The 12,189-nt window shown below is 39.4% G+C and overlaps 1 protein-coding gene across 4 annotated transcripts in view; it reads left to right on the top strand.

Annotated features, from left to right (window-relative positions):
• Positions 1-12,189, top strand: part of CSMD1 (CUB and Sushi multiple domains 1) — a 940,367-nt gene that overhangs the window by 914,228 nt on the left and 13,950 nt on the right. For 3 of the 4 annotated variants that reach the window (XM_080998891.1, XM_080998893.1, XM_080998894.1), the window contains 3 exons: positions 3,021-3,065; positions 10,678-10,839; positions 11,961-12,073. In XM_080998891.1, the coding sequence (XP_080855017.1) occupies positions 3,021-3,065; positions 10,678-10,839; positions 11,961-12,073 (320 nt within the window). The remainder of the gene's footprint in view (positions 1-3,020; positions 3,066-10,677; positions 10,840-11,960; positions 12,074-12,189) is intronic. The other variant, XM_080998892.1, reaches the window with a different exon arrangement.

Here is a 12,189-nt window from a genome sequence, read left to right on the forward strand (position 1 = left end):
GCTCGCTACTGGAGCAGCAGTCCTGTGCTACAGGCACAAAACACATAGAGGCGATATCTAGGTGATATCTTGGTGATATCCAGTTGCCACTTCTCAACTTCAACCACACAGCAACCTTCAAAGTGCGAGTGAGCATTTCTACCATGTAATTGAGTGGCCAGGATGGAATTTGCAGACCTTATTGATACCTACAAACACACCCCTGCTTCCTCCTCCATTATCCATGAGGCGGAATCAAGTCTTAAAATCAAGTCTAGACTTTCTTTCAGATTGTGCTTTCCTATGGGAAACAGTGACAACCCCTGATATTCATCCTGACTTTCCCTTGAAATGTGTTAAAACATCCATATCCACTGCACGCAGTGGGGCAGTGCTAGAAATCTGCTAGATATCTCATTTAGAGGCTGTATGCTGAGCTGAATTTCCCCGAGTTATGATTTCTTTTGACAAGGGACGACCTTTCTTCAAACAGCCGAAATACGTATGAATATTGAAAGTGTTTCTCTTCTTTTTGTCACTCTTGGACATTAATCTCAGATCCCTAAAGGCTGGGTTTTTTTAAGTCTCCAGAGAATTGTTTTGTCCCTGACCTAGTCCATGGGGCATTGCTCACTGAAGCTCCCAAACAAACCAATCTTCATTGACTTCATTGTGTATAGAACTTTTCAGTTAAAAGTACTATTAGAAAAATTGAAGGGGGCTTTACAACTGTACAAGTGGAAATGCAACCCAAGATGCAGATTTGCCATACCTTTACTTGAAAGGAGTCTGCCTGCAGCAGACAAGAATCTTGCTTGTCCTTGGGCAGGGATTTGTTCCAAGTTTCTAACGGAAAATATTTGTTGTTTTGTGCAATATGTATCTATGTGTTTTCTCCTTCCAATCATTATGATGTGGGTGGTGAGAGCATTTCTCTCCATGCAACTGGTGGCATATTGATTTATTATTATTATTTTAAAAAAGGCTGAAAGGCTGCAGTGATTTCTGATTGAATTACCTCATGTCCCCTGACCCTTCCAGTGGATTAAATATGGCGTAACCACTACTCTTTAGTCCTTTATCATCAATAGTAGACAAAGGCCATGTAAAACAAGCAGATATTGGGACAAAGTTTCATACAATTGCATGTGATGTGTATTTTGCCCTCAGCTTTTTGTGTTTTTATCTTCCAAATCATTTGTGCTTCACAGTGTTTCTGATTTAGGGTTCAATTGGAGGTTAAACATGGCATCTTGGCACCTGCTGTATCTCTTGAAGGGTAGCCTCTTATGAGTCAGTGTGTGCTTATGCTTCTTCAGGAATTTCTCATAGTGCAACAAATGTGTGCTGCCTCGTCTTTGTGCAGCAGTCTTAAGAATGGGACTTGCTCTTAGAAATGAGGAGAAGCTGAACTCTATATGATTTAGCCTCCCTCTGGCATGATATAGCCTGACTTGTCTCTCAGACTTGGTTGGAGGAAGGTCTCCACAACTCTTGACACTACTTGCTATAGTTTCCTGTCAGGTCAGATGGACACTCTGCGTGACCATCTTATGAATTACATGGTGTGTCCCCACCCTCTCAAGGAAGAATGACAAGTAAGTAGCACTCTCCTATATATCAAACAAAGCTAGGTTGGGCTTGAATGGGGTGGGGGTGGGGGGTGTTGCAACTAAGCTTCCCTTAATCTCAGTCTATGTCACAGTCTTACAGTTTTTCATGTGTTGTCTTTTAGTGTTTAATGTATATATAGTACTAAAGGTGTCAAATTATGAAATGATTGATGGGTCCTGCAAGAATACTGGATCAAATAAATATGTATTTTTTTGTTTTTCATTTATATGAAAAACAATGTTTTCATATAAATCTACATGTTTCTTTTATAAACAATCTACATGTCTCATTCTAGTAAGAATTAGCAGCACAAGCAAAAAGATAGATTTTGTGACACCCCTGGTCAAAATTTGCCCATGGGTCTTCAGCCCTGTAACATTACCTAATTCAACTTGTTTGAGGATGAGCTCTGCTCCTTGCCATTTAACAATGTGCCTAAAACCAACCTGAACAAAAGGCCCTATAAGATTTAATTTCTCAGACAGCATTCTTACACGGCAGATATATCAATAAATTAATAGATTCTGATGGAACAATCTGAGATGCATTTCAGAATTCAAGCTTTCTGCTGAACAATCCTAAAACAATTAGGCAAACTATGGGTGTCACAAGTATCAAAGGCAGCAGGTGTCTGTGTTATTTTTGGAGAGAAGGATGAAAGCCTAGGATCTGCCTAGGGAACAGAATCAGGCTTGCAGATCTGCCTGCTTCCTTCTGTTGAACTGCCCCTTGCCCCTCTCTTCATTCTAGTCTTGGGCTGGAATCTTCAACACACTTAGTAGGGTGTAAGCCCAATTGGGTGCAGTGGGACCTACTTCAGAGTAATTATGCCTAGGATTGTGTTATTAGTAGATTAGTGGCAACGTCACCCCAATACATGGTGGCCATGTATTCATTGCAGTGCACACTTAAGTAGCACTCTTTAATATAGCACACATGCCAAAGATTTATCCACCACAGCTGGCATGTATTATGAAGCGTTGTCATTGTCTTGGCAGTTCCTGGGGTATTATACAATTAGTTCAGTATAATTTAATTGTAGGATACAAGTATGTATATATGTAATAATAATGATGGACATACAGGTGCAACATCTTTGTCACCAATATAAGGCTCTCTGTTACAACACTGTAGCTGATATAAAACTAATCATTTTTTAGAAATGAGTGCAGTAATTATTTCTGCAATCAGCAAGCTTGCCACAATACAAATGGACTCCCTGGAGATTTCCATCTCATTCTTTTTCCCCCTCTCTGATGAGTGTGTAGAATTATAACTGCTTGGATATGTAATATAGATTTTACTTCTGCTATAAATGGTAGGCGTATTGGAGAACACACAATTGCCTCAATCAAGAATGATGTATCAACATTCTATACATAACTCAGTATGTTCATAAAAATGATAATTTGTCTTTTTACTTGTAGGTAAAGGAGTGAGAGAAGTTAATGAAACAATAACTAAAACTCCAGGTTTGTATACGAGAACAGTTTTAGAACTAAATACATTAAATCGCTCTCTAGTCCAGTGTTTCTCATACAGCAAAATTCTTTCTAACTTTCAAACGAATCATTTCATTACAAATGACAAAACGAAACAATTTCACCAAAGTACTGGCATATAAAAATTGCTGTCCGAAATTGGTCATGACACAACTCTCTCTCTGTCTCTCTCTCTGTGCGTATATATATACAGCCTTTAATACAATGTCCTCTTATGTGGCATAATTGAAGATGTTTGTATGGTTTAGCTTTCATGGAGACAGTAAATCAGTGTCTGGGTTATACTACTATAGGCTACAGGTCGGGGTTCATATGACTGAATGCCTCTCCATAAGAAAAAAATGTATCCACATAGAAAACGAAGGATTCTAATGCTCCAATATACTTTCCTGTGTGGAGAGAATGGAATTTGTTTCATGTCAATTTCACACATGGCCAATACGAAGATTGATCCATTCCATCTACGTATGGTTTTTTTTAAAAAAAAAAATATCTTACCAGGTGGTCCAAGAGTTGGCTTTTCACCACCCTCCCTCCATTATTTAACATGTTCTACCCACTTGGCATGGCTAGAAAGCACAGCAGATGCCCACACGGCTTGCAAAAGGGCCTCAAAAGTCCTTGGGGTGACAGGATGTGATGACATGCCATCCCTCCTTTGACACTGTATGGGGGGGGAATGTTTTCATGGAAGGGTACATAGGGGCAGGTATCTCCCCACCCTTCACCCCTATCCAAGTTCAGAAGAGGGATAGCACATCAAATCCCCTTGTAGGTATTTTCAGACTGATTTTCAAGGCATTCAACAACTGCTACTCTTCGTGGTCATTCCAAGTATGTAGAACCAGTTTTTAAAAGGGGGAGGTTAAAAGGTAGCCCATGTAACATGGGCCCTAATTAAGAGAAAAGTAGATTTCGGCGTTCTGATTCACAAGTGCATTTAAGGGCTCCGGGTCAGTTGTGTTGTCTTTGGAATTAAGATTAATCCTCTCCCCCCCCAAAAAAAATAATTCCCAAGCATTCCTAAAATACACTTATACCCTCAATCATATGCGTCTCCACCTGCAATCTGAGGTAGTACAACCCATACATTCTCGTTTCAATGAGAACTAGGCCAATACCAAAAGAGTAATTTTACATATTAAACGCAAGGCGCTAGATAAAGTTGCTTTATATCAGACAGTGCACGATAATGGAGAGCCTTATAATGAAAGTAGAATTGCATTATGCTGAGATTTCAAGGAAAATCTATTTCGTTTTCATCTTATGAATGTTCAAGTTCACAATAATAAAAAAATGTATTCTAAAATTTAGATTCGGAAATGAAATTTACACTTTTGCCTAAATCTGCTTAAAGTTGCATAACTTTATATGAGTAAATGTTAAACTCACAGCACTTGTCGGCACATTTTTTTACAATTGCAATGGGAAAACCACTTTTCAAAGCAGACAGTAGAGTTGACACTTTACCTGTTTCCTAAATGGAGGAAGAAGAAAGTGGCACGTCCTCAGACTAGTTCCGTATAACACAGACTTGGGGCGACTCCACACATTGTATAACATGTTTGCAGACACATGTAATATATAGGTAGTTCACATTAGAAGTTGTGATTGGCTGTGCCACCCTTTTTCTGCTGAAAACAACAAAAACCACCTAGATTTCAAGCTGTATTAAATACCACCACCCCTGTGAGCAGTTTCATTAAGATAGTTATTGCTGACATAAACTTGGATCCATTCTATATGCAGAAAATGTATTCAATTTGTGTGACTTTCATTATGCACCTTGTGCTAAAGGTAAAAGGTAAAGGGACCCCTGACCATTAGGTCCAGTCGTGACCGACTCTATGGTTGCGGCGCTCACTGCATATTATTGGCCGAGGGAGCCGGCGTACAGCTTCCGGGTCATGTGGCCAGCATGACTAAGCCGCTTCTGGCAAACCAGAGCAGCGCACGGAAACGCCATTTACCTTCCCGCCGGAGCGGTACCTATTTATCTACTTGCACTTTGACGTACTTTTGAACTGCTAGGTTGGCAGGAGCAGGGACTGAGCAATGGGAGCTCACCCCGTCATGGGGATTCAAACCGCCAACCTTCTGATCGGCAAGTCCTAGGCTCTGTGGTTTAACCCACAGCGCCACCTACATCCCTAGCACCTTGTGCTAGGACACCGCAAATGAAATAAAATCCCAAGGTGTTGTTCTGCTTGCACAAAAGGAAGCAACATAGCCTCTCTATTCTGACACTGTGTATGCAAGAGTGTTAGCAGCAATTGTTTCCCTTTTGCTCAAAATTGTTTAGATCCAGCCCATCATCGAGCTCAGTTCACTTGATTCCCCCAAAACATAACTTGCAGCACTTTAAGTGAAATTTACGCTGGTTCCTAGAGGGAGAAGTGCTTGGCTCTGCTCAAGTGTGTTTGTGCAATAACCATGCAGATACACCAGCTCTGCAGAGTTCATTAGACTATCACTGTAGGAAATGAGTGCATGTAAGAATTAGGCACTGCCTTCTACTAATGACCAGACTACCTGAAAAGCAAATATATATATGGTTCTACTTTTCTCTGCCACAGTTCATACATTCAGCTGGGGGCCGAGCTTCAACAACATAGTAGAAGAGTAGCTCTCACTCTTTTCTTTCTGCCGTGCAGATGCTTTGCAGTGCAAACTGTACTCCTCATAAGTGCTCCCTTGCATTGACACCTAGTTCAACCTGGTTGTCCATACAGAGGTCTCAGTTCACACTGAAGTGGTGGAGGGGAGATCCTGAGTGAAGGAAGGGAATAACTTGTGCCACTCCATCATGTTGGCTCATTAGTGCCCTCATTGAATGTATGAATCTCCTTTCTACTATACCAAGTTGTACAAGATTTAAACTTCTGTCTGAGCAAATTTGTTGTGGAGTAATTAATTGTGCACTCATTAATAGTTATTAACTACCACGCTACTGTAGTTGAATCTTTTTCTCACTGCATAAGTTTAGTCAAATGAGTAGGGTAGGGAACAACCGTGCAAGTTGTCTTTTCTGGTTTGTGTCACAGTCTTGCAGTCTCTGCATTGTGTCTCTAGTGTTGAATGTGCAGCATGTATTTATTTATTGAAACAGTCTTACATGCAAAGTATGTTTCCTATGTCTCAAAGTCAACGCCTTTGTCATCTGAGATCACTTATGAGCTGATTTTGAGATACAGTGGTACCTCGGGTTACATATGCTTCAGGTTACAGACTCCGCTAACCCAGAAATAGTACCTCGGGTTAAGAACTTTGCTTCAGGATGAGAACAGAAATTGTGCTCCGGCGGTGCGAAGGCAGCGGGAGGCCCCATTAGCTAAAGTGGTGCTTCAGGTTAAGAACTGTTCCAGGTTAAGAACGGACCTCTGGAACGAATTAAGTACTTAACCCGAGGTACCATTGTACAGTGCACAATCAATTTTTGATATCTAATTTGTTGATATCCCTGTTTTCCTGGAAGTTTTGCTTTTATCTATGTTATACTGCAAAATGATGAATATAGATCATCTACCAGATTCTAGCTTTGTTCACGCATTCCTAGAATTTTTATGGCTTGGAGATAGGGCTGCGTATGACAGCTCTGCCTCTTCTGTCCCCATCCCACCCTAGTGCTCCTGTAGAAAGTTCCAAAGTATCTGAAAGATCTAAGTGCAACCATCTGAATATGCAGAGAATCTCCTCTTCAGACCTTTCTTAAAAGGTGTCTGGCCCCATGACCCCTCCATACTTTATGCCCATACACATTCTTTGAATGGAATAATAGATTTTTATTTGTATTTCTACCTTGCTTAGGATGCCCTGCTAGGGATTTTGGTTTCTCTTAACTTTCTCATTTTTGAATCTTCAATTTTAGTTCTCCACATTTCTGAAGCAATTAGCAAATGAGTCGTTTTTTTAAATCCCTCACAAAAGTTCATCAGCATTTTAGTGAGAATTTTTATGTAATAAACACATTATTGTAAACACTTTTGATGAATACACACTTTTGCAGGTAACTTTCCCTAACATAATGTGGCTTTTCATATGTAATTGTCACTGGTGTATTGGTGAAAAGTGTACATAGAAATGCATATATCACTTTTTCCACACATTGGTTGGAGAACTGCACCACAAAATTCACAGAAATGTGAATTTTGAAGGATAGCAGTGTTTTTGCAAATTAGGTAGTTCCTCTTAAAAATGCGAGCAAAATCTAATTTCTACCCCACCCCTACCTCTTGTGCACAATTCAGTTGTTACATCGGGATATGTTTGCACAAACTTTACGGGGAGGTTGTGCAATATTGGTTGTTTATTGAGTCCCCGTTCTGATTTGCTTGAGGGAGGTTATATGACTTGACATCGGGAAATTGCTATCCCACACTTTCTAGTGCATTTTCTCATCACTTTCCTTACCACAAAAAAGTCTGATCTGAAGCAGGTTTATTGCACAAGATCACCAAATCCTCTTTAATTGTGAAACCTGAATTTGTATGTTTTATTCAAATAGTGACCGTATGAAACTTTGTAACAAGATTTCCCAGCTGTTGGGAATTGCAAGTGCAGAAATCACAGTTGCAAATAAACTTAGCTTCCAGCAGGCATCTGGTTGGCCACTCCGCGATGCTGAGGTTGCTGGATTAGATGTGTCAATCGCCTGATCCAGCAGGCTGTTCTTTCTTCCCATGCAAGTGTATCAGAGCAACCAGGGAACAGCTGTCTTTTATTTGTCTATTCCCCTCCCCTGCTCTTCAGCCAAATAATAATAATATGGTCCCGGTCTTAACACTAGCTCTTAGCTGCAAATTTATTGAAATGACCAGCTGGTGAAACCTTAAGGAGAGAAAGAGAAAAGTTTCTGGTCTCTCAGCTCTGCTAATGGAGAAACCCTGCAAACTTACCTCTCCTTCTACTGTGCTGAGTGGAAGAACTACTTCATTTTACTTATAGGACCTAGATTGCTGTTTGATGTCAGGCTTTCATGCCCTTCTAATGATTTGGGCCGCTGCGAATTTTACTGCTTTTGTTGTTTACATTTTAGAGTGTTCCTAGTATTTTATCCCACTGCTCAGCTCTCCTTATGAAGGAATGAATAGGAATAAATAAAATAAATAAATTTCCCTAACTTAGCTTCTGACCTATCAGGTCCCATATAACACACCAGACGTGTGTTTTGCTCTGCTAGATGCTCAGTTCCCATGCCATGTTTTTGTTGTTTTTTTTACAATTGAAGGCCGGAAACAAGAATAGCAAAGTTTCCTTAAGTTGGGAAATGTACATGCGTACAATAGGGAGCTTGTCTTTCCTCAGTTTGGGCTTGGTGTATGATGACATTGCCTGGTGGAGAGCCACTATTTGCATAATTTTGTCACATTGCTAGTGTGGGTTATTCCCTGCAGTTTTCCTAATGCAGTTCTAAGTGTACTTGGGTGCAGGAAAAATTTAACATGTGGAGCCTACCTCAGAATCCTTAGAATATTTCACACCAATTTCTGTAGCTTTATTTTATACCTCAGTAACTTCCATATGAGATTTTTTAATGCTGCTGAGGCAATGTTTTTAATGCAGTCAACTTCAAATGGTAATAAAATGATGGTACAAAGTGCATTTAATGTGGTGCTGTGTTACACAGCTGTGCTGTTCCTGAAGATCATTCCACAATGTTTTCCTTCAAAAATGAATCCTGTTCAGCAAAGGTTCTCCTACAACTGTAATTAGTGGTTTCCTCTTTCTGTCCCTTTTATTGATTCCTGTTCAGCACAGCTTGAGGGGATTAGTGGTGTATTGCCTCTTAATAAGTCAGCTTTTGTTCATGTGTAAGTTAATTGCTGGTTTCCTCTCATTCCCCCCCACTTTATAATGAAATGTTGCTATTTTGCTAGATAAGAAATAAAATAAACAATTAAAGGAAGCCGGTAATTAAAACCCCTCCCATGGGAAACAGAAGCTGACTAATAAGCAATGATTCATCACTAATCCCTCAGGCTTGTCAAACAGGAAACAGTAAAACTGCCGTAGGAAACTTACTGGTAAAGGCAAGTAGCATCTGAAGCACCTCAGTAGTTCATTGCCAAATGACACCTAGAGCTTCAGTAGGGATGCTTGAGAAATTCAGTCTTTATGAATTCTTATATGAGCTGACCTGATACACACCTCCCAGACTGGCGTGCAGATCAAAATTCGTTTATACTCCTATTTTCAGACATTCTGAATAGCCTAGCACAATTTTTGACTCCCAAAAAAGTAACAAAATTGTACATTAAGAAATGCACATATTTAATTGAAAAGCCATAAAGGCTGCAATTCTATTGCCCCTGGGAGGACATTCCCAGGGGCAAAAAAAACACCAGATCATCATCTTGAAGGCTGGAAAAAGAGCTTAGAACTAAAGGGGCTGGGAGGAAACACATGTTGAATCCCCCTTCCCAACCCACATGGCATGCCAAGTGCTTGGACCAACTAATTTTGGAGCTCTGCCATCAGTAGGGGCAAACAGGAGTGTTCGGGGGGGGCATGCTGGTGGATGACCCATCTGAAAAACCCCATCAAAACCTGGGAGAAAAGAAGGTGTTGAAGAGGTGTACAAGATTAGTAAATATCCTTCCATCACCTCTATGAGATGAAGTTTGGGGTGGATCACTTCCATACACTTACAATGTGAAATCCATCAGTGGCAGACCTTGCGGTCTCAAATTTCAGAGGCGTCCTGTGCGACACCAAAATTTGGCACCTCACTAATGCTCGCCCTACATTCAATATCTTTTTAGGGTGCCCCTTGAGGCTCTGCAGCTGAAACGGTTGTGCACCCCTAAATCTGCCTCTGTGTCAGACCAGGAGAGTTTTGCATGGACGAGTATATTACAAACTACTATGTTATTGACATAGGATGTATGGTGTTTTCTTGAGAGTGTAACTTCTGCTGTACTAGAAAATGAACGAAATGGCATAATGACACACATGACAATTGTCAGTATTTTGAACATGCAGAATGGAGGTCCATGAAACTTACATCTCCACAAAAATATGGGAATTAGGGAGTGGGGGGGACTGAGAAAGCAATATAGATATCAATGCAAGTTTTGGCTGCAAATCTCTGCCTAGTTTTTCATGCGTTCATCTAACTAAAGTCAGTGAAACACTTAGGCATGTATAACTTCCATCAAGAGTACACTCAAACTGCCTTGAATTTCTTCTAAAGGACAGTAAGGAGTGTTTCTCTTAGTAGTACAACTTGCATTACGACCAACTGATCATTTCATTATTGTTCCAACGTATCATCCTAAATCCATTGGTAATAAAGAGGATATGTTTTCTCATGTATTTCTGGAGAAGCAGAAGTAAGAGATCCAAAGCAATTTGCTTTGGACTTCAACTGCAGCAGGAAGATGTCACTATGCATAAAGATTCACCATAAGTTCATATACTCTATTATCATTGATATTATAAATATTGCAATACAACAAAGGTTTTGAAACAATGTGTGGACCCTCTAATAGTGAACTAAATAATGAATACTCAAAGAAGTAGAGACACACATCTGCTTGCATTTTGTTGTAGTGATTTACTTCTTTGTTCGTCTTTTCTCCAGTTCCTTCAGATGTATTTTTTATAAATTCATTGTGGAAAGGTTTTTATGAGCATCAAGGGAAAAGACAACCTGCAACTCTAACCGTTGACTGGTTCAATGCTACAAGCAGTAAAGTGAATGCTACATTCATTGAAGCATCTAGCACACAGCTCAAGCTATCAGGTGAGGTTTGAAATCCCATTTTTAGGCTGCAATCAAGGTTTTGGAGACATGTTCCTACCTGTTTCGATTTACATGTAGCATGCGTAAGGTAGAAGAAGAGATCTATTTATGCTACTAGAAAGCCTTATATTATGACACAACACTTGGAAATGATTTGGTTGCTTGCAGCTGAATCTGATGAATGAAATAGGTTTCGATTAAAATTATTATTGTTTGCTACCTCTATTAACCTGTAGAAGAAATCTCATCCTGTAGTCACCACACGTCCCCTTTGATACCTGGCAGTTAGGGGACATTGACATTTTGTTGCTGATGTAAATATAATAATATTTCTTTACATGCAAAGTTTCTGCCATTTTGCTAAGTGTTTTTCCATGCCAATGCTTTGTAAAAATAAACCTCTATATATCTTACTCCCACAAATTATTTCAATAAACACAATCTATCCCATAGTTACTTCTAATTCAAAACATAGTCATTTCCATGGCATGGTTTTATGATCAGATCTAGCAATTGAAACATTTTTTTTAAAAAAAAATCAAACAGACTCTTAAAAGCTGTGTGCACATTTGCAAGTTAATGCACACATTGAACTTACATTAGTTATCAACTGAGGTCTGGAGGGGCCCATATTGTCCATCATTATTTGTCCTCAATATGCTAACAGGGAAGTTATACATGATGACATGTTAAATACCATTTGTGTCTACGAAAGCTTTGGAGTGGCCATACTGCTTTGTTTGCAACAGGTGCCTGTTTAAAGGGAGAGAGGAAAAACTGTCGTTAATGGAGGGTTTCCTGACTTTTCATCGCTCACGTGAAGGGGCTACATGCTAAGCCAAAATGCTTGTTCATATCTCAGTTGATGGTGCTAATATATGATAATCTGAGTACAACTTTTAAAACTGGTTCAAAGGTGAACCATTGTTTTGAAAGCTGGTTTGTAGGAATACATTACACCATTTATTTAAATGCAGTAATATCTAATTACATACAGTTTTTTTTTTATGTAAATGAAGTTTAAGCTAGCTAAATATTTTAAGTCATTTACAGAAAAGATTCAGTCTAAAAATACAGGGTGAACATGTTTTAAAATGCACTTTATATAATTTTCTTTGCAGGCGTTTACAAGAAAGAGGAAGCCCATTTGCTTTTGAAAGTCTATCAAATTAAAAATCCTAGAGAGGGTTCTGCAAGCAAGTTTGAAAATGACAAGTGGGCCTTAGATGGCTATGTAAGTACACATAGAAAACGTTTATGTGACTCAAATGTTGTTCCCACCTAGTAGAATATCTCTTCTCTCTCGTATATTTTTACATTTGTGGTGGTATGCATTTTGAAATGTATAAA

The sequence above is a fragment of the Podarcis pityusensis genome, assembly GCF_964106645.2.
Source record: "Podarcis pityusensis genome assembly, chromosome: 3".
NCBI classification, from domain to species: Eukaryota; Metazoa; Chordata; class Lepidosauria; order Squamata; family Lacertidae; genus Podarcis; species Podarcis pityusensis.